This window comes from Oenanthe melanoleuca, chromosome 6, assembly GCF_029582105.1.
Source record: "Oenanthe melanoleuca isolate GR-GAL-2019-014 chromosome 6, OMel1.0, whole genome shotgun sequence".
Classification (NCBI taxonomy): Eukaryota; Metazoa; Chordata; class Aves; order Passeriformes; family Muscicapidae; genus Oenanthe; species Oenanthe melanoleuca.
Window position 1 is genome coordinate 32444497 of NC_079340.1, and position 27462 is coordinate 32471958.

The 27462-nt window shown below is 44.5% G+C and overlaps 1 protein-coding gene across 2 annotated transcripts in view; it reads left to right on the forward strand.

Moving 5' to 3' along the window:
- The first annotated feature begins 8448 nt into the window (after window positions 1–8448).
- The window catches only part of DOCK1 (dedicator of cytokinesis 1), a 242045-nt gene continuing 223031 nt past the window's right edge, over window positions 8449–27462 (forward strand). The window contains exon 1 of one of the 2 annotated variants that reach the window (XM_056494592.1): window positions 8449–8594. In XM_056494592.1, coding sequence (XP_056350567.1) covers window positions 8549–8594 — 46 coding nt within the window. In that variant the 5' untranslated portion in view covers window positions 8449–8548. The remainder of the gene's footprint in view (window positions 8595–27462) is intronic. The other variant, XM_056494590.1, reaches the window with a different exon arrangement.

Below are 27462 nucleotides of genomic sequence, written 5' to 3' on the forward strand. Positions count from 1 at the left end.
GACATTCTGAGCCCCAGGAACAGCACCTGCAGCCCTGTGGAAAGCAGAAACATTTAGTCAGGCTTGCTTTAACACTTGTGATGGAGAGGTCTAAAACCTGAAACCTGCTCACTGAAGAGCTGGGCCAGAGCTAAATCCCACCAAAACCACTGGGGGATTTCCATTGATTCCAGGGAGCTTGGATCAGGGCCAGGGGGAGAGGACAAAGGCAGCAGCTTTAAAAATGCTGCACAAAAAGATTTTGCCCTTTGTTCCAACAATCACTGCTGAGACTTTAAAGCACATCCTGGTCCCTGCCCGGGTGCTGAGGCTGTCCTGGGTTTGATAATGGCCATAATTTGGATTTTCCACTGTGAAATACGCTCAGGAAATTTATGTTAATAAAAATCATAATAAAAATCATCACATGGAAACATCCTGCAGTCACTGAAAGAAAGCTTTGCTCCTTTCCAAGTAATACACTTGATAATGTTTCACTTGCAAAAAAAAACCTAATAACTTTTTTAATAACAGTCTGAGGGAACTTTCAGCTCAGGGTTCTCCTGGAGAACACTCAGACTCCAAGAATAGGGGGCTTGGGTTAGAAAAATTATTACCAGAGTTGAACATTATAAAACTGACATAGTTTCCAGAAAAGGCTGTAAACAAATTTATTAGGACCTTTTCTTCCGAGAAATACATTAAAAAAAATCAAAGTGAAAAAAAATTAAGTTGGCCACTGAGAAATGTGTCTAGACAAAGCTTCCATTATATGATTTAACAATCCCTGGCAAATGCTGCTTAAAGATAAAATTGGATTCCCGTCCAGAATATTACTACTTTTATTGCAGAAATATGTGTATTTTAGAGATAAAAGTACATATTCATAGACAGATAGATGATGAACACTGAAAATGACCTGGGACATGGTTTATTTTATCAGTGTTTCTCTCTCTATCAAACAAGTAAATCATTGTTTTTCAGGTGGAGGCTTCTGATGAGGAGGAAGATTTTCTCATTTTCAGACAAGGGCTTCTGTATTTCCATTTCAACCACTGTCAACACACATTGGTGAGTAGTTCCTGTGGCTGACACAAACAACTTTTGATTACAGAATGAGGAACAGCACTCACAACTTTCCATTTCCAAACAACTCCTCATAAATAGTTTGTAAGCTGAAGTTTGGGCAGAGCCAGAGCAAGCTCAGGAATACAGATATCAGCTTTATTGTGTTTGACTCATCTCAGTGCAGGAGCCTGCTGGAAATAAAAATGTGACATTTTTCCAACATGACAGGAGAGAATTTGGAGATGTTTTCCTAAGCCAGACAAAAGGAAGGCACTGAGCATTAGATCAGCTCCTGTCTTTTTTCCAAGGCGCTGTTTCATGTTTGGCAGCCAACTCCAACCAGCTCCGTGCTCCACGTGGAAAACTGAGCCTGGTGCAAAACACAGCAAATACCTGTCTTCACTTTCCAGGAATCCTGGATGAGGGGAAGAAAAAATCACCTGGTTTCATGGAAACATAGAATGGTTGGGTTGGAAGGAGCTTAAAGCCCACCCAGTGCCACCCCTGCCATGGCAGGGACACTTTCACTGTCCCAGGTGCTCCAGCCCCAATGTCCAACCTGGCCTTGGGCACTGCCAGGGATCCAGGGGCAGCCACAGCAAATCTGGGCTCTCATCACCCTCCCAGAGAAGGATTTAAGAAGACCAAACAAGTGGCTGAGTTCCTGGCTTGCTCTTTATCCCCAGGTGAAGATCACATCTCATTTTGGAGAAGCCAGTTTGAGCAACTTCAGTCATTTGTGAGCTAGAAGGTTAATCAAAATTATCTGGGATTTTCCAAAAGGAACTGGACCTGCCATGGCTGGGAGGTGTGGAGCTGCCACCCTGGCTGAGCTGGAGACTCCACCCAAAGGCAGAGGAGAGCAAAGGCTTTGTCCTAAGGCACAGCTGATAAAGTCTTTTAAAAGACTCTTTAGGAAACCAATCCTGCTCACTAGGAAAGCCTAGCAGAGTTTGCAGTGAGAAATCCATTTACCAGCCCAGTTCTGGAGAGCAGCCAGGGAGAGATAATGGTGCCACTTGCCCCAGACCCTATCAGTGCTGCATAATTCCCCCAGCAGGGGTTGCCAACTGCTTTGGATCAATCCTTTATCAAAAGTGATGTCAGCTCCTTGCACTACACACAGCCCTCTGAGCATCCTCACATCCCTTCCTGACTTGGTCCTCCAAAGGCTCAGATGATAAAATTTGGGTAAAGAATTTATGGGATTTTTTTTTTTTTCCCTTCAGAAATTACCATTTTATAGGTGGAGGCCATTTCTCTGAATCTTACCCAGTTCTTTGCTCCCACAAACTCATTTTCCTCGCTGCTTCAAGCACTCCATATTCCAGTAACCAGTTTTTCAAACCTTCTAACAGGTGCTAGTACATCATGTTCCCTCTCTGTCATTTCTCATTGTCATCTCCTATCGTTCATCAAAGGATGAGAGGGAACATTGTCTGCAGCCCGAGGAAATCATCCCATCTAACCCTGCCCCAGCTAACGTGGCACCTTTGGCCTCAGGAAAATCACATCATCAGAAGGTGACACAAGTGGCCTGGCATTCTGAGTTTCTCAATTTCTGAATGCCTGTCACATTTTCAAAAGCTGGTCTTAGCTCAGCTGCCTCCCCCTTGCAAATGGGGATCCTGAAACCTCCCTGGATCACAAGAGAGAGTTAATATTTGTTCACTGCTTTCAAAATGTTAAGTGCAACATGAGTGCTGAGCCTTATTACCAGAAATAATGGATGTTTGCAACTCCAGCCTGCACTCTTCTGTGTAATCATTATTTGGCTTCTAATAAGTAACAGCTTTACCAGAATATAGTCCCAGAAAACATCTTGGGAAAATGTTCTTATTTTTCTGTGAGGTTGAACACAGATTTAAAATCACAGACCTGTTGGAGTTGATATAGTTAAATTTTATTGACTTTCTGGGAATGATTCATCCCCAGTTTGTTACATCCAGCTTTTTGTTTCACCAGTTATATTTGAATTTGTCAGGGAGTTCTGTAAATTGAGTTCATAATCTCATTTTGAGTGTAGATATCAAATACATGAAGAATGTACCAGTAAACACCAACAGAAAAAACCCACATAAACCCTTGTACTGTTGGTTATTCACAGGTGTTGCAAAGAAAAACAGGTTGCCACAACAGTGAACTCTAAGCTGACCTGTATTGTGGATTAATTTGTACAACCCTTTCCCTGAACTGCTTTGGGTTTGACTGTGAAATTTGCAAAGATATTCCTGAGTCTGTTGTTGTTTATAAGAATTAAGGCCCAGTTTGTGCAAGGAACTGCTAAAAAATTAACTTTTGTGTGCTTTTGGAGTTAAAAACATAACACTCGTGAGAGGGTATCTAACTCCTGTTAGGAAGTACTTCAGCTGGGAATAAAAAAGTTTATTTAGATTTGGTGAAATTTCTGGCTGCAGAGTTGGAGAAACCTGCAACTGCAATGAGGATTTCAGCTGCCTCAGTCCTGAAGGAATGAACATCCTGTGAAGGGTGAGGAGTAAAAAGAACCATGTAGAGAAAGAGCTCATGAGCAAACGTCCCAGACATCACATAAAATGTCCTCAAGGTGATGCCTGATGGTTTTGACAGAAGATCTGCTCCTTATGCAAATGGTGTTTGTTCAGTGATAGCACTGACCCACCATAAAACCTCACTGCACTTTCTCCTGCAGGGTGTAAAACCTCTCACTCTGGCATGGGCAGAAATCAGATTTCCCCCTTTTGCAGACATGCATCTCTTCCATTTACTGTGGCATTGTAAACCACTTTTTATCACAGAGCACAGGATGAAACATGAGAGCATAAACTATGTACCCATAATAACCCCATCCTTCCCAAACCTCATCACTTTGGGAGCCCCTGTGCTTTTGTGAAGAGTACCTGGGAGATGTTCACACATCTGCACCTAAACATCCAACCCCTCTGCAGACTCCTTGTTCTTTCCATCACTTTCAGCTGCACAGTCTGAAGGAACATAATTTAGGAAACAATCCCTTTCATTATGTACAGCCAAGCCCCATTTTTTAGGCTAAAACATAAACAGTTTAATAAAATAATATTACTCAATAAATTAGTGTCTTCAGCTCCTTTCTGGACTTCTCTCTGAAAGAAATAATTAATCACCCTCTAAATCCCTAATAGCCCCATAATATCTGCATATAAAAATCCAAATGCAAGAAGGCAGAAACTGCTGATGGAGCCAGCAGGATGGAAGGAGAGATGCTCTCTTTATCCCTTCCCAAAGACCCTAAACCAGTGCAGAGACTGCAATGCACATCCCAGGAGCTAAATAAATTCAGATATTGCCTTTGAACACTTCTGCTGGCAATGAAGCATGTTGGGCATCCCAGATGTCATCCTGCTGGAAGGAAAGCTGAAGACACACCCAGAAATAATCAAAATGCTTCTATGAGAGTGAGAGGAAGAAGAAAGATTACTGAGCACCTTTCAAAAACACAGAGCTTCCCTCCAGCTCTTGTCAAACTTTGTCCAGGTTTTTAAAGGCCACACCTTGGCTGACAGGAGCCAGCAGGAAATGTCAAAGGAAATGCAGTTTTGGCTTCTTAATTCTCCCTGCAAGTGGTCCACTTCCACCTGCAAGAGACCCCCAAGCTCATCAGACACATCTGCAAAGCCAAGGCTGAAGTCATTTTTGTAACACAAATTCCTGCATTTAATTTGATTTCCATTCTGATTCATTGCAATACATTGTAAACCAGAGTGTTTATTAAAAGCCTCTTCCCACCAGGTGTAAAAAGCTCTTATTTTGTGTACACCCAAACATGGAACATGCAGCCAGTCACAGACACAGAGGTCATTCACCCCTCATGGAAATTACAGGAAAAATAGATGATCAGCAGCTGGAATGGAAGCCATAACATTTCCAACACAATATCTTTAGTGCAAACAGAAAAGCCAAAAAGTGATTGCATTATTTTTTTATAAGTCCACCCATGTCCTCCTGGGAGGAGTATTTCCAAGAAGAATTTGCACTGTGGGTGTACCAGAACTACTTATGTGTTTTGTCTGAAAATGTTGAATTTACCTACAAGGCCTGTCAATGAAAAAAAAAAACCAAAAACCAACTACAGAAACTGTGATATTTAACTGAGATGGAACAAACATTCCCCTGGTGTAGTCATTTGCAATAACCATGAAACAAATCTTCATGACATCTGTACATTTATGGAATATCTTTTTTTATTGCAAATCTGTCTCAAGCAGGGCAGCAGCTCTGTTTCCATTCATCCTTTTGAAAAAAAGGCTGTGACAAGAATTTCAAACATCATTCATGGCCAAACACTGCATTTGGATTTCTTGGAACTAAGAAATGAAAAGGAATGTTCCTTTGCTCCAAGAGAAGTGTCTCCAATTCTGTGTGATGCATTAAAAAAATCAGATGAGAACCCCAAGAGTTGACATAAGGATGTGATAAAACTTTCAGCTTTTATGGAAAGAAGCATTTTTCAGTTTCCTCTTAATAAATGAAAAACACACATGCACAGTGTGAAGAAATATATTATGCCTAAGCATGTAAAATATGTCAGCTTGAACATTTTACAGTTTAATGAAAAATGCTTTTTTCAAGACAGTTTATATTACGTTTGCTGGAGAAAAAATAAAAATCTTTTATTTTCTCCATATCACAGTCCAAAAATTACCTTTTTTTTTCCTAGCTGTAAAACCCCAGCACTGGGATATTTATGCATTGTGAATTAGAAGCATTTTTTTACTGGCTATCAAAATTTTAATAGCATTAGCCCTACTTGTAACACATTTTCATTAAAATGAGAATGTGGAAAGCAGTAAAATGTATATGGACCCTCATCAGTAGCAGTGAAGCTTTATGGTGGTCAGGGAATCAGCTGTGCTGTATTTGTTACAGATCATGATCAGACAACAGGACAAACCTCTTCATTTTCACTGCCATCAACAGAAATTGTGCTATTGAATGGATTTAATATCTAGAAGTTATAAGTAATTCTTTAACTTTCATTTTATTGAACCTGCTGCTTCCTGCCTTAGGCTTGTACTTGATCTTTGGTGTCCATGTAATTCCCATTTTGTGCAGATCTAGAGGTAAGCTGGGACTAAGGAGTGCCAATTTTGAGGAGAATTTAATTTAACTCATGGTTAACACCTGAAGAAAGCTTGGCAGGAGCACATTTCTCATGAGGAGAAACACCAGTGCTCCCTTGGCTCCCTCAAAACAGAAACTGGCACACTTCAGCTTTGAACCCTGAGGCCCAGAAAGGACAGACTGCAGCAATAACTCATTTATTAACTAATTACAGGTTTAAATTAACATCAGTGTCCTGCTTTCTGTCCCCTGCTCACACCCAGCCCTGCAAAGCCACCACGGTTCCACAGAAGTCATTTCTGGTTATCAGTGATGTAAATGAGAAGTCAATCAGCTCCCAGATTTACAGATTGTTCCAGTCATAGCCTCAAAAATCCCTAAAGCACCTGAGGCCTGAGCAGCTCTGGCAGTTTTGCTGCATGTATTTAGGAGCACCACAAAAATAACACACCAGTTGTATAAAAGGGTGAAACATTCAAAGCTGGAAATAAATACTATTGCTTTTCACAAAGGTGACCACAGGCACAGAGTGAGCACATGCAGGACTTCAGTCAATTCAACCTGATTTCCTTTATGAAAATAAAGGTGTGAAATCAAAGAGCTCCCTTGTAAGTTGTTTTTGGGAAGGCTCTAAATCATTGATCCATCAGTGCAGGATAACTAAGACAAGCCATGATGGAAAAACTTTTGATGTCCTCACTCCTGGGCAGAATGAACAAAGGTGCAGGATCTGGCTCCACCACAATCCCCTGGGATTCTGCAGGACAGCTGCAACAAAATCTGGATTAGTTTGAACATGCTGGTGATGTCCTGGGAAAAGGGAAGGTGCATGGAAAGAGGAGCAGACTCACTCAGAGTCTGAGCACTTGATCTCAAAACCTGACAGCAAAAATGCTGCTGCAAAAACTGGTCCTTTGCCATTCACACAACAAAGGAAATAAGGAGAAAAAAGATTCAACCCTGGATCTATTTTAATCCTTAAATTTGTGCTACAGGGCTTCCCCTTTGGCAGAGGACTAATCCTACCAAATGACAGCCAGTCAGTCATTCCACTTCTCTTTATTCCTTTTAAGTATTATCCCTCTGCTATTTCTTGACTTTCACACACTTTATTTGCTGTTTCTTTAAGGCTTTTATTTTTTTTTTTTTTATTTATTTTTTTTAAATCACGGTCCTGGATGTCTCCAAGACTACAGGGGTTGGGAACAGGAAGTTCACTGCCCTGGCTTCTTCTTTTGCAATCATTTATTCTACACCTAATTAGCCAGGAGGTGCTAGATTTGGACAAGATTTTGGACTTTGGTCTAGAAAACAATAGGTTTACAATCTTTATACTCCAACCTCTTGGACATTTCCAGGGATCCAGGGGCAGCCACAGCAAATCTGGGCATCCTGTGCCAGGGCCCCCCAGGAAACAAACCCCATCTAAATCTACCCAGTCAGCCTAAAGCCATTCCCTGTGTCCTGTCCCTCCATCCCTTGTCCCCAGCCCCTCTCCAGCTCTCCTGGAGCCCCTTTAGGTGCTGGAAGGGGCTCTGAGCTCTCCCTGGAGCTTCTCCTCTCCAGGCGAGCACCCGCAGCTCTCCCAGCTTTGTTTAACCCATAATATCCTCACAAGCCCATGGCAACCTCCAAACGTGCACCTTGCTCCCACTATCCAACATTGGGAAAAACTCTTTATTTTAAAGGTGCATCTCCGGGGAGAACGAAGGTGGAAACTCTCGGGAAGAGCACAACGGGGAGAGACCTGGGACTGAACTGGGGATAGGCGAGGAGAGAGCTGCGACAAAACCGGGAATAGGCGGAGAGATAAAACCAGGGATAAACTGGGACACAACCGGGGCTAAGCGGAGAGTGACATGGGATAAAAACGGGGATAGACTGGGACAAAACCGGGTGCACCTGGGATAAAACCGGGCATAGGCAGGGAAGGACTTGGGACATAACCAGGGATAGGCTGGGACACAACCGAGTGCACCTGGGACATAACCGGGGACAGGCTGGAACACAACCGAGTGCACCTGGGACATACCCGGGTGCACCTGGGACACAACCGGGGATAGGCTGGGAGGTCCCTGGGCCACAGCCGCACCTGGGACACAAGCAGGGCTGAGCAGGGGCACAGCCGGAGTGCAGGCGGGCACGGAGCAGCAGTGCGGTCCCTCGGCACGGAGCGGTCCCTCGGCACGGAGCAATCCCTCGGCAAGGAGCGGTCCCTCGGCAAGGAGCGGTCCCTCAGCACGGAGCGCTCCGGCGCGGGCCCGGCCCGGCCGCGGCGGGCACGCTGAGGGGCGGCGGGCCGGGCCGGGCTGGCTCCGCCCGCACCACATGACTCCAGCGTCGGGAGAAACTTTTCCCGTCCCGCGGTCGGAAAATGGCGGCGTAGGGAGCGGGGCTCGGCATCCCGGCGGCTCCCGGCGCCATGACCCGCTGGGTGCCCACCAAAAGGGAGGAGAAGTACGGCGTAGGTGAGGACGCGCCCGCCCCGCTGCCGCCTGTTGCGCTCCCCCGGCCGCGGCCTCCCCGTCCCTGCCCCGCTCCGCGGCCGGGATGGAGCGCGGTGTTCCCCGCTCGCCTCCGGTTCCTGCTGCCCCGCCCGGCTGCTCCTGGCTGCCGGGAGCCGGAGGAGTTCCGTGCCCGCCGCGAGGAGTTGCGGGTGTGCTGCGCCGCTGTGGCTCCCCGAGCGCACAAGCCCGAGTTGTTCTCGCTCAGTTTCTGAGGGGAGCGCAGCCCGCGCCGTGTGTGCTGTCCCCCCGCGCTGTCCCCCCGCGCCCCTGGGCACTGTGATGTTCATACAGATGAGGCTTTCCCTGCGCTGGGCTCCATTTCCTCCTCGCTCCTTCCGTCCCTCCCGAACAGAGCGGGATTGTTCCCGGCTGGGGCTCAGCATCGGGACCCGCCGAGCTTCGGGCCCCGCACCGCTTCACAGATGCTGCGTCTGGAGCAAATTTTTATTTTGGCCTTGCGGCGCACAAAACTTCATTGGCATGAATGAGCGTTTGTCTGGGGGAAGGAAATAATAAATCTGACTGTTCACGTTGGAAATGTGAAGTTCAATGAACGCCACAGTTCTTGGGCTGGGTTGATTGCAAAGAACAACTTTTTGTACAAATCCGTAGCTAAACCTCACAAAGCTTGCAGGAAGAAGGGAGTTTCTGGGGCTGAGTAAAACCTGAGCGAATTGTAGGAATTAATTTCAAATTCTGTGTGCGCGTCCCTAGAAAACCGTAGCTTGACTTTTCAAAGGAGAAAATCCCAGTTACACCATGTGAGACCTGTAGGTAATTCCAGCACTGAGGATGCACACAGGGAAGCAGAAATGCCACCGACGGCAGCCTCTCGTTAAATTTCCAAATTTTCTGCCTGGTGGTGTGGGATGGATATTTTGGGATGACCGAACTGTCACGTAGTTTTTGAGCTGATGTTAGAACCCGGTGACACTCGAAAGCAAGTTCCTCTTTTCTGTGCTGGGGATGACTGCCCGGCCCAGCTTTCCAGGAATGTTTTGAAATTGATTTGAAAGTGACGTGACAGAAACAAAGAGTGAAATAGAAGGATTGTTTATATCGTGCTTTAAGTGTGCCTGTACCTCCAGTGTGGGGATTGCAAGTGTAACAAGAAAACTGGATTTAAATGTAACTTAAGAGTGAAAATCCCCCTCCCAGCTTGAAAAAGCACAGCATGGTGTGCTTAGTTAGTGTTTTTTGTGTTCACTGCTCTGCAGAGAAGTTTGTAATGGTTTTATAATAGGTTTGTGTTTCTCTGGTAGTTTGTTTGCCTTTTCCTGCAAGGAGACTGAGCTCCTCACCAGACTGGGGGATTTCTCTGCTGAATGCCAGGGGTGTAAGGGTGGAAAGTGGATGAAGTGTCTCAAGGACATAAATCAGATTTACAGCTAATTGGACATTGGATTCCCTGGCCTGTGCCATTCTGTTATAAGCTGCTTTGGGAGAGAGAGCTTCTTTTTGCAGTCCTAAAGAAAGTGAATATTCAGTTTGATTCTATGTGTTTTATGGAATTTTATGTTGTTAAGAATTGGTACTGTGAGTCTTTTGGTGTTTTATTTTTTGCTACTTGTGAAAGGTGGAGAATTGATGCAACAGTTGTGCAGTCCCAGACAGAATTGGAGATGAAAATTCAGACTTGAGAATATTTTTCTTCCTGTTTGCCATGATGAGCCCTGGGGCCTGATGTTGACTCAGAATTGTCTGACAGGGAGAAAATCCCTAATAGGAATGCTAATGGCACTTAGTGAAACATAATGTACAGTGCTTTGTGTGTCTCATCAATCCATGCAAATATCCCCAAAAGGATGGTGCTAGGCTCCTTCCAGTGGTGCCCAGTGACAGGATGAGGAGCAAGGGCCATGAACTAAGAGAGGTTCCACCTCCATGTGAGGAAGAACTTCTTTCCTGAAGGGTGGCAGAGCTCTGGAACAGCTGCCCAGGGAGGATGTGGAGTCTTCCCTCTGGAGACATCCCAACCCACCTGGGTGTGTTGCTGTGTCACCTGCTCCAGGTGACAGGTGGGATGGACTGGGTGATGTCCAGAGGTGCCCTCCAACCACAGATATTTTTTGATTCTGTGTGCAGAATTCTGCGTGCAGGCTTTCCCAAAGCAGAAGTATCAGGAAGGTGTGTTGTGGTTATGTTTGTCACAGCAGTGGGAGCTCAGAAATGTACATGTGTCTATATACAGAGATGTGTATACATGAAGCACACATTTATATCCCTTTTCCACCTCCTCTGGTATATCCCCGTGCACAACAGAGTTTTCTTAACATCTGAAAACATGAAGATTTGCTGGCTGTGGTGCAGCTGGAACAGATTATGCCAAGAAGCCAGTGGTGAGAGCTGGTGGGCACAGGTGTGTTAAGGAACACTCCCCCCCTGGCACAGTGGGATTTGGGGATGCTGCTGGATGCCCTACTCGCCTGGAAAGTGAATTTGCTGCCCCAAGCCTCTGTGCAGAGGCATTATTATCTCAGCAGGCAGTTGAGAGTGACTCAGCTCCGCTTCCTGAGAGAGCTCAGGGCGTGCAGGAGGAATGGGTGTGGGTCTGATGGATAATGAGGGTATTGGGTTAACATATGGGAGCCACAGCAAACAGGGAAGTGATCAGCTTCCTTGGAGAGCCTTTCCCTGCTCCCAGTGCTGGGGATCCTTGTCCTTCACCTCAGTCCTGCTTTCACTGCCCTGAGCTGGGGAGGACTGTGGCTGTGTGGAGGGCACCATGTGGTGTGTGGCTTCCTCCACGGGGACATCAGAATGTCCTGAGAGCTGCTCGTGTCCCCTCGGTGTCACAGAGTGGCTGTGGAGTGTGGCTGCTCAGTCTCCCTTTCCCTGCTTTTAGTATGGGGTGAAATTTGTAATTTTGGTGGTTTTCTTTCTGCTGTGGAAAAGGGATGGAAAGAGCTGCTTTGGGAGGTCTGGGAGCCTGACCAGCACCTCTGAGATACTGCACAGTGGCTGTGGCAGCTTCCAAATCCTGAATTCTGCTGTCCTTTGCCCCTGTTCCTTTATGCTGAGAACTTCAGGGAGAGGTAGAACTGGTACTACTGTGGTTAAAAAATACTGTATTTAAAATGCTTCTGTGTCTAAAGTGTTGTGTCTATGTGGAGTAATTAGACAACAGCTGTGGTAGGTTAATCCTTTTTTTTTTTTTTTTTTTTTTTTTTTTTTCCCTAATTGAATAAATGGTGAAATAGAAAATTAGAGCCACATGCCCTTGGATGATCAGATGTAAGAGAACAACTTCCCAGTTACAGAGGTTGAGTCCCCATCCCTGCAAGTGTCCAAGGAAGGGCTGGATGTGGCACTCAGTGCTCTGGGCTAGTGGCAAGGTGAGGTGGACTTGGACTTTTCCAAAGTGTTTTTTCCTTTGGTCTTTTCCAAATTCGATGAGTTCCAGTATTTTTGTTAGTTCCTGGTGAGTTTTTGTTGTGTGTCATGACTTGGCAAATAATAACAAGCCTAGTTTTAGATGGGGGCACTGGCCCACACTTCATGGCCAGGGTGTTTTAGTGCCTCTCTGAGATTGGGGTAGCTTTCCCAAAGGGATTTGTGGAAGTACCTTCAAACCAGGTACATAGAAATATTTATTTTTAGGGCATGGCTATAACGAGTTGGTGGACTATGAGGTGATATGAGGACCATGATTTAAAACTTTTGCAGCTGAGTTCTGCTCTTGTCATGTCTCTTTGAATAATAAGAATTTGCCAAGAGGAGATCTGGTGAAAGCACAGGAAATCCTACAGCCAAGCTCTGCTGCTTCAGGGAGGACTGTGGTGCTCTAGGACAGATTTAAGGCTTTTGTGGAACCCTGGAGTTGTAATCCAGGCTGTGGTGGCACGTGGAGACTCTTGCTTCAGGTCTTGTGCATATTTGTGCCTTAGAGCAGGGAAGGAAACATTGTGAGGAAATTGGAAAGGATGGATTTTAGGAATGCATCTTAGTGATTTTGGTGCTGCTGTGCAGTGAGGTTTGGAGCTGCCTGGCAGGTCAGGAGAGGTGACTGCTGTCAATGACAGCAGGGCTGTGACACATCCCAAACCCGTGGAGTCAAAGTGAGAGTGTGGAATGTCCATGGAAGGTTGGCTGCTGCATTGATCAGTGTGTTGGAGTGAACACATGCAGGTTCAGTTTCCTAGAGCCATCATATCCCATGGACACCCAGATTAGGGTTTTATTTGTTATTTCCCTCTGCTGTGAGGAAAGGCTGAGAGTAATTGGGTTGTTCAGCCTGGAGAGGAGAAGCTTTGGGGTGACTTCATTGTGGACTTCCAGTACCTGAAGGAATGGACAAAGATGGAGAAGGACAATTGACAAGGGATGGAGTGACAGGACGAGGGGAGATGGCTTTAAAGTGGCAGAGAACAGGTTTAGATGGGATGTTAGGAATGAATTGTTCCCTGGGAGGGTGGGCAGGCCCTGGCACAGAGTGCCCAGAGAAGCTGTGGCTGCCCCTGGATCCCTGGAAGTGCCCAAGGCTGGTTTGGAGCAGCCTGGGGTAGTGGAAGGTGTCCCTGCCCATGGGAGGAGTGGCACTGGAGGATCTTTATTATCCCTTCCAACCATTCCATGGTTCTGTTTTACAATTTAATTTACTCTTTAATTCCCTGCTTACTGGGGGGATGGATTTCTGTGCTGCCCCATCCCTGGCATCTCCTGGAGCAGAGGGAAGGGGCTGGAACTTGTCCCACAGCAGTGACCTGAGTCTGACTGCAGGCATGTGCTCAGTTCCTCCCAGTTTACTCAGGAGCTGCTCTTGTTCTCTGTCAATAAACACTTGTTGCAATCAGCAGATTGCAGAGGGATAGCCATCCCAGATAAGTGCAAGGGAGTGTGGACTCCTGTTCCTTTTCATCCAGGCCAGCAACAACATTACGAGCTGGGATTGATCTTAGAAATGATTCCTGATGGGATTTTCCAGGAATTATTTTCTTTTTCCTCTCATCGAGCATAAGCAGATTTCAGCAGGTAGCCAGCTGCCTATGGCCATAATAGAGAACTTTTCTTTAACTTTGTAAAGGAAGTTTTCAGTCAGTTTAGGGCATTTCCAGCTAGTTATTTTATTCTTTAGCCTATAAAATAAGAGGAGGTAGAAAAGTGAAGTTTTACACTTCACGTGGTATGCAGATACGGCAGTGACAGTAGTCAGGGGGCTGATTTAAGGTGTTTGGTTGGTATTTCCATCCCTGGAAGTCTCCAAGGCCAGCCTGGATGGGGTTGGAGCAGTGGAAGGTGTCCCTGCCCATGGCAGAGGGTGGAAATGGATGAGCTTTAAGGTCCCTTCAAACCAAACCATTCTGGGATTCTCTGATTTCAAGTAGCACCTTGGTGGGTTGTGTAATGTTCCCTTTATCTGTTCTGTTGGGAGTGCCTGACTCAGGTGCACTCAAGCAATGCTAATTTTGGGCTGTTTGCCACACTTGGCACAGATTTCCTTGTGTTACAAAGGCATTTTCCTTTCTGCAAAGGCAAAACTTTCAGGGAAGGGGGGGAAAAAAAACCAAACTGAGGCAACTTAAACCTTCTCCAGGCATCTCTGTCATCCCTCAGCTACAGGGATAAGGGTTGGGATCATTTTTCCTTTAGGTGTTGGTGTTTCTGTGCTGGCTGTTGAGCACACAGAGGATCCTTTGCTTTGTCTCATCCTGCAGGGCTGAAATCCATACCTCTTGTCACACCTGTGTATGTGTCTGGCTGTAGATAAATAGCTGGGGCTGTTAATGGATGGAAGCTCTGACAAGGAGCTGCCTGTGATCCAGTTTTAAAGTATTTATTCCATCAGAACTGTCAGTTTTGCCTCTTTGACTTCCTGCAAGTCCAAAACTTCCTTAAAATACTGAGTGGAGCTGCATCTCCTTATGGGTCTTCTTTGGCAGGGTGGTGGACCACTGACAAGTCACATTTTTAAAAATTTTTTTATTAAACTTGAAAGCATTTTAAATTGTGTTTTCTAGCCTATGGTAGCCCCCAAGGCTGGTCTGACAATAGTAATTTTCTGAGTAAGGTTGTAATGAATTCCTTTATGAGTTACTGGAATACTTTCTTCCTTGAGCTTGTGGGGGGTGAAATTAAAATCATGACCTGTCTAAACAAAAAAAATGTTCAATAAGAGAATTCTTGTAATTCTGAAACTTTCTCTCCCTTTTCAGACTGTAATTGTGCAAACATTTATATATTTATAGAATTATTTGCCTGTGTTTATGTAATTTGTGCATTAAATCTGATTTCTGATGTAAAGATTTGTAACACAAGCAGCAGCAGTTGCTGCATTTCAGTTTCATCAGCAGAAATATGAAATATCTCTGGAAATATTTTTCTGCTCCATATAGCTTTGTAACTAAACTGAAATAATTGCATTGAGAACTATTATGTGTAATCATGTACCATATAACAAAACAAACAGATGGATGGAAAATGAAGCAGCCATTGGCTGCCATACATGAATTTGGGATTTTTTGTATGATATTTTTTAGCACTGCTGCCTTATTTTGAGTGCTGCTTATATTATTTCAGCTCAACCCTTTTTAGAATGTGTTTGCAGAGGATTTTGGTGGTTGATTTTGCCTGAGGGTGTTGGAGTAGCAAAATGTCTTTGTGTTCCCCAGTAGAAAATACCAACAAGTGAGTGGAACAGGATTTGCTGTGTAATTTCTGAAGGGGAATGGCAGCAAAATTGTACATAATCAATATCTGTGCTTGTAGGCACTTGGGTTTCTGAGGCACTCTGGTTGTACATCCCTGCTCTTGTAGTAGCTGTGCCACTTTTATGGATGTGCTGCACAGGTTATTGACTATTGAGGTGGAAAACCTGCTGGAGCAGCTGCCTGGCTGAGCAGGTGTGGGGGTTTTGGGAAAATCCTGTTATCCCTGAAGATTCCCAGTGGGGGTGGCACAGGAATTATCTTCCTGGAGGATGATCCTCCTGGCTTAACCTGGGGGGTTCTTGGCTGCTTGTGGCAGAACATTTGGAAAGTTTGGCAGTGCAGGGTGGGCACTTGGGACTGGAGAGAGCAGGGAGCCCCTGGAATACCTGGGAGCCTTTGGAATACCTGAGAGCCTCTCTGCAGTCTGGAAGTGCAGCTTTGGGTGTTTGTGTTTGCTCTGCCTTCCTTGTCCTGCTTATCCAAACAAAGCACGGAAGTGTCGGCGTCACTGGGCTTGGAGTGGATGGAATAAAATCAAATAACATCTGTGGAGGGAATGGGGTCTGAGTGTCCTGAGAGGAGAGAACCCACAGGGACCCAAAGATCTTCAACTGTGCTGTATCAGGAGGGCTTTCCCCATTTTCATACCAAATGAAAAGGAGAAAACAGAATTAAGGGAGAACATGGCTAGCCCTGGTGCTGCTGCTGCCCCTGGGAGTGGGCAGAGGTACAGGACTGTGGAAAGCTCCATCTCACCTGGGTGCAGCAGCTTCCCTGCCTCCCAGCTGCTGCTGCAGCCTCCAGCATCCTCCCAAGGGTGCCAGCTGGTCTGCAGGAAAAAATGTTGGCAGCAGGGAGTGGCTCAGGGCATGGAGCTGGGTGCTTTTATTGAGGAGCTGCTCCGTGCAGAGTGTGCAGTGTCTGTGTCAGAAATGAAGTGGAAGCAACTGGTAACAGAAAAAAGTGCTCCTGCAGCAGACCCTGACACAGGAAATTCAGTGCTGAGCCAGATGGAAGCTGTTGATGAGAATTGGAGTTTCTGAGTCTTGGGGCAGATGGTGAGCGGTGGAAAAGGACGCTTGCTTTCAGAAAAATCTGCTGTGCATGTGAGAGCAGAGCACAGATCTGCCCTGCCATGGCTGGAGATTATTGAGCCTTGGAATGCCCTGAGTGCTATCCTGGAGCTGCAGTTCCATGGCTGTGCAGAGATGCTGAAATGTGTCACTTGGCCAGGAAAGTTACTGATAAGGGCCTGTGGGAATGTTTCTGTTGATAAATACCCAGTTAATCTCTCAAAATAGGAGGGTGTGAGTGAAAGCTAACATCAACATGACATCTCTGACTTTAATCACTGTATTTTAAGTAATGGGAAGAGCTAAAAGCAGCTCTTGCTTGATTGACTTTGCCTTTTTCCTGTTGCTTTGGGGTTCTGTGGGAGAATTACTGTTCTTTTGCATCAATCTGTGGCTCATTTGTAGCTCTAATGTAGAAAATAATCCTTACACTCAAGCCTTTAGTATGCTTTAACCTGTGGTAGTGGTGATGTTACCTAGTGTCCAGCTTTTTTTTTTTTTTCTCTCTTCTTTTGTTCTTACACACAAATTCCCACCAATTTTCTGCAGTCATCACCTGTTGCCTTCTCATCCTTGCAGGAATTCCTTCTTGCTCACCCTTTTCCCCATTATTCTACTGCCTTAGTTTTGCTTGTTACATTTTTCTTGCCATGACTGGTAGATGTTGGTGTTTCCAATCAATCCATCACTTCCTTTGACCAAGAATCTCAAATGGAGTAGACTTGAGAGCCTATTTTATTTCCTTCTCTCTGAGCTTGGTGTATTTTGTGCATTTGTTTTTTGATATTTTTGGTGGATTATTCTGTGGATTGGTCTCTGAAGTTGACAGTGTGAAGGGTAAATGGTGTGACTCAAAACCAAGGTGGTTTGTGGCATTTTAAAATTTTAATTTTGGAGGTATTTTGGCTTCTGTTTCTCATCAGAGTTGATCTGTAGAAGGTTTGTTTGGCATGGCAGGATCCAGCTTTGTCCTTCTCTAGCTGCTGACAGTCTGTGTCCCATCTCTGTGTCACCTCTGCTCACTGACATTTGGGCATAAAAAACCAGACTTTTTGTCCAGGCCATGCACAGAAGCAGCTCAGAATTCCTGCAGCACTGGGACAGCCTCACAAAAGCTGGCATTGACTCCTTTTTAAAATTAATTTAGTGACCTGTGACAAAGCAGTGGATAAAGATCCTTTTTCCAGAGATCTCAGTTATTGAGCTTTTTTTGGTGAGAAAACAATTGGCCTTGCTCACAGTGAAGGGGCTGGAGATGAGAACAGATTTTCTGTGGTGCACAGATATTTCTTGGCCAGTAGTTTGCACAGTGTGTGAGTCAAACAGGACAAAACACCAACCCCAAACTTTTTGATGCAGAGCCAGATATTCTGTTGGTATTTATCACACTGTGCTTTGTTTATTTGTATTTGTTGGTTGTGTTCTTGACGTTTGACTGGAGCTGAGACTCTAAAAGGATTTAACAACATTAGATGTTGATCTGGATAGCAGGGACATCTGCAGTTTGATGGGATTGCTTTTGTGCCCTGGAGAGCTCCAGGAGGTGCTGGTGGCTGAGGGGATTTTTATAAGGTGTTGATCTGCCCCTAAGGTGCTGATGATGGGAATTGGACTTTGGATTCTGTCTGGTTCCTCTCCTGCTGAATCCCACCTTTGGGATGTTGGTGGAGATGCAAGATTAGGGCCAAGGCTTGGTTAAACCAGGGCTGCAGCCACAGACTGGGAATGGGCTCCCATCAGGTGGTGCAGTTCCCATCCCTGGAAGTGTCCCAAATGTGTGGATGTGGCACCTGGGACATGGTTTGGTGTGACCATGGTGCTGGGTTCACTGTTGAACTGGATGATATTGGAATCATGAGGGTTGGAAAGATTAGCAAAACATTCTTGGGAAAAATATCCCAAAGCTTCTTTAAGATTCAGCTGAGTCTTCAAGAAGTGACTAAAGTATCTTGCTTTGAGCTCTGTGGGGTGGGAATTCATATTCCCAAAAAATAAAGACTGGATATAGCCAGATAAGCACATTTTAGTAAAAACTTGAGAGAATGACTCAGCTCTGGTGCTGCTGACATTGTTGGAAGTTTTGTGTGGGCTCAGCTCTGGTTTGATTTTCTAGTTGAATGTATTCTTGAAGTGATTTATTAACAGGTTTTTAACAATCACTTGTGCTGCAGAGGAGCCTCTGTTTATTTACTGGGCTGTGATGAGTGATGGAACTGGTTCAGATTTTTGCCTTAAACACAGAGTAGAGTTTGGGCTTCCTGCAGCAGCTGCAGTTTGCACAGTTAAGAGCACACAAAGGTGAACATATTCCTGGCTGAAAACCAGGAGTTTTAATACTTTTAGGGCTTGAATATTCGAAATATTGGCATAATTGCAAGCTTTTACAGTCTGGGTGTGATACCATCTATGACACAGTGTGCTGGTCTTAAATCAAGATAAAAACTTTTAAGACCAGGAGTTCATGTATTATATTTGTAAAGTGCTGTCTGGATGCTGCCATATAATTTACATAAAAAGTGTGGAAAATATAAAATAATTTTGTGGAGGGGAGCTAGAATAATTGTGTGCCAGCTTAGGCTTTCAGGAGATGGATAGTGACAGCTTTGAGAAATGCCTGGGTAAACTTAGTGAAAAGTAAAATATTGGTGATCATTATTAAAATCTTGAGTTCTACAGCTGTTTCCCTTCTTGCTTTATCTGCACATGGCAGAGTTTGTGTTGTTACCTTTGCATGGAGCTGCTTCCTCTTGGGCCATTCATGGAGCAAGAAACGTTTTTAAAATGGAAATTGTAAAATTTCTCCAGAACACTGAAGGCTGCTTAGCAAGAGGACTGAGTTAGATTCCTCCAGGAAAATGGCACAAATAATCTCCCCACCTGTTCCAGCACAGGTCCTGCTGCTGAGTCCTGCTGCTGGCTCAGAGGATGCTTTCACCAAACTCAGCCAGGGCAAGTGTGTGATGGATGTATAGTTCTGAGGTAGAGGTGCTGCAAGTGGAGCTGAGTTAAATAGTTGAGAAATAAACACTGATTTTAGGTGAATGCAGCATTTTTTCAGCTAGGGAGGCAAATTCTTTAAGGTGAAAGCTGCACTGCCCAGTCTAGCACAAACTTCTGCTGCCTGTTGGAGCTTTCCAGGCAGAAATGGAAGCAGATTTTGGGGATTGTGGCAGGGAAATCAGTCCCCTTAAGCTGCTCCTTGGCCAGGAGCTGCTCTGGCCCCTGCTCTGCCCCGGGCATGTGCTGGGTGCTAATGCCTCACCCCTTTTCAGGGAATTCTTGGAGTGGTGCTGGGAAAATAACCTGCCAGAAAAGGGGAAAGAATAATCAAAATACTCCCTTTCTTATAACAGAGGTTAGCAAGTTACTGCTGGGTTAATGACACTCTAATCACCCTCCTGGCATTAATATGTCACCATCAGGAGGTTTTTAAAATACATTTTCTTTGGGTGATTGTGCTTGGGAAGGAAGGAGTTACAGCTTTGAACTATTCTGAATTAACAAGGGCAATTCTGAGGCTCAGGGCAGTGAGAGAAGTAGGTATAAGTTTTTTTGTGGTTTTTTTTTTTAATATGTATTTCAGTAGATTGAGGGGTGCCTTAGCAGTGGGGAACCAAGTTCTCACCTGGGAATCCTGTGTACAACTGGGATTGATTACTGGCTACACCAACTTTAAAATATTAATTTATTACATTATATGCATATTTTAAAAAAACATTGATAAATGTAAATAATAATATTAAAAAATGTTTGACTTGATGATCCTTCCTTTCCAACTTAGAATATCCTGTGATTAAGCTAGAAAAGGCTTTAAAATTATTAATTTAACTCATATAACGTGAATGGTTGTGAGTATACAGGTGGGTTCTTATCGTGCCAAAATTGCTCCAAAACTGTGGAGCTCAGTGTCTGGCAGCAGAGATTTAGGGTGTTCCTCTACTCTGATTTTTCTTCCTTTCCCAGACATCTGTAAATTTATAGAGCAAAATGTGATGTTAGGTCTTTAATGAACATGGATCATATCAGTTACTTTTCCTTATTTTTTCCAGAATGAACACAGAAATTGGCATGGGTTCACAGGATTGCCCTGAGGTGGGAAAATTGGATTTGCAGGGCTCTGAGCTCTGGGAGAGCTGCCCCAGTGCTGGAGGGAGCTGGACAGTGACCCTTTGTTAGGGCCAGGGGCCGAGCCAAGTCCTCTGGAAGCTGTCTGGAGCATGTGATTGCCCCTGCTTTGGAGAAAAACAATTTTTCCCTGTTTTTGCAAAATGCTGCTCTTATCTTTTGGTGCATTCAGTGCTGTTTGACTCGCTCCCATGGTGATGTTTTCCCCCCAATTCCGGTGTGAAGTGTAAATTCAGGAAAAGTGTTGCTGATTTCCCATTTCAAAATTTCCTGATTTCCCATTTTCAGTGTAGCCTGGATGTTCTGGGAGAGAGGGGGAAAGTGTTGGTGGGTGAACCTGGGGCTCTCAGCAGGTCATTCCTCTCTCTGGGTGTTCTTTTGGGCAAAGCAGAATGAGTTCCTCAGGGTTTATTTGGGGTCTGTGCTCTTGCTGTTGGAGACAGCCTGGTAAAGTGATGGCAAAGAAAAACAAATTGAGTAAGGTTTGATGTGTAAAAAGCCTCAAACCCCTTCATCTTTTTTCTTCCAATCTAGAGGCTTTCTTGAGAAGAGAGGAATTTTGATTTTGTTTTCCGTTGTAGAAACACTGAGGAGGAAGAACAGTAGGAAATGAAAGCATCTTCCCATCACCTCATTTCCTCCTTGCTTTAGGCTCTGTGCTCTGCATCACCAGCTCAGTGTTGCAGTGAATTATCATTTTTTTCCTGTTTCACAGCAGTGCAAGAGGAGTTTCAGTGTGTTGAACTTGATTTGTATAGTCATTGAAATGCCTGTTAGAATGTAGCTGTGCCATTAAGCTCACTGCTGTAGTAATGCTTAGGAAAAGACCCTCTTGGCACAGTTCTGCTCAGTGCAATAGGAATTTCCTGCTGTGGCAAGGGAGAGGCTTGAAGAGTTTGGGGGCTGATGCTTCAGGGATGTTCTCAGGGAGCTCAGAGCCCCAAATGGGGTTTGGGGGAGCTTTGGCATCATTTGTGTGGGTTTAGCCTGGAGCACTGGGAAGGACTTCAGGGTTCCTAAATCCCTTTCACAGGCTGGATTTGAGAGAGAGCTTGTGACATTTGGGATGTTGCACCTGTGTGTGCTGGCTGGACATAAACTAAAACCACCTCAGCATGAGGAACTCCTTTCCACGAGGGTGCCAGAGCTCTGGGACAGCTGCTGGGGGGGATGTGGGGTCTCCTTCTCTGAGGGACACATTCCAAACCCACCTGGATTGTTCCTGTGTCCCCTGCCCTGGGTGCCCTGCCCTGGCAGGGGATGCACAGGATGATCTCCAGAGGTCTTTTCCAACCCCAGCTGTTTTGGGATTCTGTAGTTGGATTTGGGACTTCTCCTGAGGCTGTCCTTGCTGTTGATAAAGTTTTTGGGATTCATTTTGTTGCAGGTATTAATATTTTCCCCTTTGCACTGTTGTCCCTCCATTTGAAGGTACAGAATATTTTTGTGTGTATTTTTCCCCTTCCCCAGCCACAGGTTGCCTGGCTCTTACATCCAGGGTAATTGCTTCCTGTTTTTCTCCTTCTTTAATTTCTGGCATTGCAGCACAGTGAGGTTTAATGGGAGATAAAAATAATCCCTTCAATCAGCCATTTAGGTTGGATTTTGGGAAAGCATTTTCCCTGTTGTCATAAAGATTGGAAGAGGCTGCCCAGTGGCATCTCCTGGAGCTGTCCTTGCTGTTAGTGGAGTTTTTGGGATTCTGTGGTGGGATTTGGGACTTCTGGGACTGTCTTTGCTGTTGATTGAGTTTTGAGATTGTGTGGCTGGTTTTGGGACTTTTTCTAAGGCTGTCCTTGCTATTAGTGGAGTTTTGGACTTCTCCTGGCAGGGGTGGGTGTGGACTCAGCTCTGCCAGTTCTGGTCACTTCTCATGCCCTGGGAGCCTGGGCTGGAGGATCTGGCCTGACTCACCCCCAGCCCAGGCACATCTGGAGCTCTGCCAGCACTGACCATAAACTGGATGAGTTCCTCCTCCCATCCAGTCTTTAACTCTTGCCCTTTTCCTGGGGGCATTTTGTACATTTTTCTACATAGCAATGTTGAAGCTTTTGCAAATTTTCTAATAACCACGTGTAGAGGTGCTTTTGAATCTTGTTTAATTCCAAGCACTGGAGCTCCTGCTCAAATGCTGTCCTTGCTTTCCTGGAGGATGGTGCCAGAGCAAGAGCCAAGTTCCAGCTCCTCAGTGGCCCCCAGTGAAATGTAGGAGGTCCCAGGGAATATCAAAACTCACTCACTTTGTGATTCTGAGTTACCACAAGACAGATGCCAAAACATCTGCCTCTGGATAATGTTTTGTGTTAGTCTAAATCAGCATCTTGCTTTTTCTGCAGGAGCCAGTGTTGAGAGCTTGGGGTGATGTGATTGCTCTTTGCATCCAGGGTGTTTCACTTAATGGACTTCTTAATATTAAAAATCAATTTGGATGTTCTTGATTGTGCTTCTTGTTAGCTGTGTATTATGGCACATTAATAATCCTCTTAGAGTCAATAATGATGTGTGTATATATATATTTTAGCACTAGTTTCAGCTTTATACCCTTAGTACTTGGTGAAGTATTCTGAATACAGATTAGCCAAAGGAGGGGGGAGAGCTGTTGAAATGGTGGCTGAGCAGCTCACTTCATTTACTCCCTAAAAATAAAGTGTCTGGCTTCAAAGGTGGGGAGGAAGGAAAGCAAGAAACTGAACTTGTTTCTTGGAAATCTTGGCTTTATCCAGGACTCTTCAAGTCACAGAATCCCAGATTTACTCAGGTTGGAAAAGAGCACCAAGATCTTGGAGTCCAGTTGTCTGATCCCCACCTTGTCCCAGCCATCTCCAGGAATTCCTTGGGCACCTGCAGGGATGGGGACTCCAAACCTCCCGGGGCAGTTCCAATCCCTGAGCACCTTTTCCATGGAGAAATTCTTCCTGGTGTCCAGCATTTCCTCTCCTCCTGTCCCTTCCCCTGGGAGCAGAGCCTGACCCCAGCCTGGCTGTCCCCTCCTCACAGCCACAAGGTCCCCTGAGCCTCCTTTTCTCCAGGTTTGATTTCTTTCTGTATTTTGATTAGTGCAGAAAGGACAAGTGAGCATCTTTTGTTCTGCCAGCAGTTCTCAGCAGGGTGGTTGCACTTTGGGGAAGGCACAAAGCCTCAAGTTGGGGATTGTTCTGGATTTCTGAAGTTCCCTCAGTTTGTTAATTAATTCTCATTGGGTAGTGAGTGGTGAGACACCAGATGTGATGCAGAACGTGTTGCTGCCCTTGCCATCTGCTGGGAATCCTGAGGTGTCTGCTTGTGCTTAGAAAAGCTTGGTGACCCTTCACTCTTGGTGTCCTCACTTTGGAAGAGGGATTGCAGGGATTGCAGTCTGAGATCTCCCAGAGTCTGCTTTAGGATTCTCTCACCCTCAGCAGATGCCCTGTGTAGTCATGGAGGAGTTTGCAGCTGAACCATTTCAGGAATTTGCTGCTCACAGAGAGGAGGAGTGAAAGGAGCTGTCTCACCTTTGTAAGGGAAAGTGGGGATAAATCCTTACTATCTACTTGAACTTGTGGGATTTAGGCTAATCCTGAGATGAAAGTCACATTTGTGGATTGAATCAGTAAGATTAGAGCATCACTGGGCAGGAGGAACCTCCAGCTGGATTTTCTCCTTTAGCTTGGTGGTAACTGTTCAGATCAAAGAATTTCTCCAGGCTTCTCCTCTCTTCAGGAAATGTTTTTTTTTGGGAATGTTTGGATAATTAAAATATTGAGAAAGCACTCTGAATCAAGTTTGGTGAGAGCAGGAATGACAAAACCCAAGGTGAGGGCAAGAGAGTCTACCCTTGGTTAATGCACACATGAAATAATTGTCTTTATTTAACAGTTCTCAGTGTAACTCCTGACTCAATCACTGCTTTTTTCATTTTGCTTCTCCATTAGCCTCAGGTGTAGAAGTTAGAGACTCCTCTGGGTGAGTAGCAGAGTACTAAGGAATCTGCCTGAATACTCAAATCAACCACTTTCATTTTAGGGAAAATAGGAGAACCTTCAGGTGTCTTTTAATACCAGAGAATTTACAAAAGCTTTTACTTTCACCTCTGCAATTTGTCTGCTTTTTATTGAAAAAGCACAGTTATGGTTTAGGGGTTTTTTTTTTTCCTTAAAGCCAGTATGAAAGAAGGCTGGTAATGTGTTAAATGTAGTTTGGTTTCTTTCAGGAGTTTAGAATGATTAATACAGCCTGTAAAGCAAAGTAATACCAGGGACATTACTGTGTAACATCTTTATGGTATGATAAGGTATCTCACTTTTTCTAGAGTCAGAAAAAAGCTTTTTAAGTAGAAACTGATGTTACCTTTGTTTGATTTTTTTCTTTTTTTCCACCTCTAATTCTTCTAGTGTTGACCTCCTCATTTTTCTGATGTGTGCAGATTAATGAGTGCAGCTCACAGAGGTGTTTGTTTTGTGTTCTTGCATGGTGAAGGAGGGTCTGGTGCAATTACTATAATATCCTGTTCAGCATTCCTTCCTTTATTGACTCTTAGAGTTGAAAAAATTCCTCTTTCTGTGCCCACACTTAATCCTTTGCTTTTGGGACTCTCATGTGGATGTTGGATTTTTTAAATTAAGCAAAACATACTTCAGTTCAAACAAAACCCAAAAAATCCAAAGTTATACCTCAGGTTTTTAAGTATTTTAAATGACGGCTCAGGACACAGTTGATAAGACAAAATGCAAACACACCAGTTTCATGCTTTACTCCTCCAAACTTTGGCTTTTCCTTTAATTAAAACCTTGTTGTTTGCTCCAATCAAACATTTTCTGTCACAACATCTTTTGATGTCTCTGTACATCAGAAAAATGGCTGTGAGGAGGAGTTACCTGCCACCTTGCAGGGGAGTTTGTGGTGCAGTTCAAGCCTGGCTTTGTAATCACAGGGGTGGAATGCACTTCATAGTGATTCTGGTTGTTTGCTTCACGATCTGTCAGTGCTGTTGGAAGCCAGAAATGTGATTTATTTTTCTCTTGCAGACATATTTTTCACACATATCTATATGTTTTTAAAGATAAATCACCCCTCCCTGGCTCCTCAGTCAGTTGAGGTCAGTGGGAGCTGTCGTGGGCAGTAATTACCATTTGATGGCTGTTTGTCATCTTCTGTCAGAAGAATTGGTCATTACTGCAGCTCCTGGTGCCTGACCTGCCTTGCTGTGACAGACACCAGTTTTAGCACTCTTGGGCATAAATTTTAGTGCCTTTTATTCATAGCTGCCTTTGATCCTGAGTGTTATTCCTCTTAAATGTTGGAGAAATGCTCAGCTGAAGTGTGAATTGAGTACAGGACTGGTTTTTAATCTGTTAAAATGCAGATTTTTCCTGGCTGGGATGTGTGGTGTGAGTCACTGAAGTTGCCTGTCAGGGTCCTGGAGGTGGGAGACTGTCCTTGGATCCATTTTTGGATGTGTGAGCATCCCAGGGGTGCCTTGGCTGAGCTGTGAGCATTGAGGGATCTGAGTAAACACCCCAAGGATGGATTTTGTGTTGCACTGCAGCCAGTGCAGCAAGTTTGGAGGAGTTAGGGCTGTGTAACTTTAGCTGTGCACAAAAGCTGAAATTAGAATATTTCTGGGGGTGTTTCCAAGCAGACTGTCCCACGTGCTCTGTGTTCACCACTGTGATCATCCCCTGCTCAGAGCAGTTGAAAATGCTCATTTTTGTTGCTGTGTTTCTCAGAACCCCCTTCTCCTGCAGGGCAGCATTTATGGCTTTCAGATGTCCTGTGCCAGATACCTGGGAGGGAGGGAGGGCTTATCTGTCTCTAATAATTACAAAATTAAGGAAAGCATTAAAACACAAATTGCTTGGCTTGTTCTGATGTCAATAAAAAGTGGTGCTTTCTAAAACCTTCATTTAAATCCTGGTGATACTGGTCTCTGCAGTGCACCTGACCTTTATTCTTTTTACCCTCTAGTGTGTTTTTATTCCCTGAATAATCTTCCATTTTATACAGTGTTTTCCAAACTGCTTTTCCACTTATTTTTTTCTGCTTGTACACTCAGATTTATTTACCTCTTAACTCTAAAGTCTGTCAATCCAGAGGAGTTCTGCACAGGAAAGGACCCAGCCAGCCTGGGTGGATTATTTATTGGTGATCCAGTGGATTATTTATTTATTGGTGAGCAGGAGTTCAGAGGGGAACAAGCAGCAATTCCTGCAGGCAGCAGCAGCCTCTGTGTCCCATCCTTGTGCTGGAATTAGAGCTCTGGGATGTTCCCAGTGGGAGAACTCTGGGATAAACTGATTATCAGATTTGGGCTCAGAGCATTGTCTGTCCAGTTCCCAGCTCTTGCAGATGGAGTTTTGGTGTTGGTCTCCTGTGTAACACAGGAGATCTGCTGGCCAGGTAAGGTGTTTCCTGGGTCCCACCTCTCATTGCTTCTAGTTAGAATTTTATACTTAAATTTTATAGTTTTATATTTATTATAATTATACTATATTTATTATAATAGAATTTTATATTTAAATGTATAACTCTTCCATAGGTTTTGAGTTTGAGGGTTTTTTTGGAAGTGCTTTGTTACCTGTAATGAGTGTGGAGTGTGTGGATCCTCTGTAGTCTGAAAATTCCCTGTGAGAGCCACGTGTCATTTATCCAGGTCATTCTGTGCCAATAAAACATCTGAGTCCTGCCCTGGAAACAGGCAGGAAGAAAAGCAGTGGTAACCTGAGGGGTGGTAGGAATTTGGGAGGTAATTATTATATTCTAAAAATGCTTTTCTTTCCTGAAGAGTTACAACAGTGAGAAATTCTGATTTTTAGGTATTATTGATCCTCATTGGAGGGGGGTAGCTGCAGTTGTAATTTGGGGAAGAAACTTCTGTGGGTCCACCTTGACTGAAGTTTTTAATTTCAGTTTTGCAAAATATTTCAGTCTGTCTTCAGTCATGAGGACCCTTATTGATATTGGAAGATTTTTCTCTTACAGAGAGTTTACTCCATATAAAACTTAAAA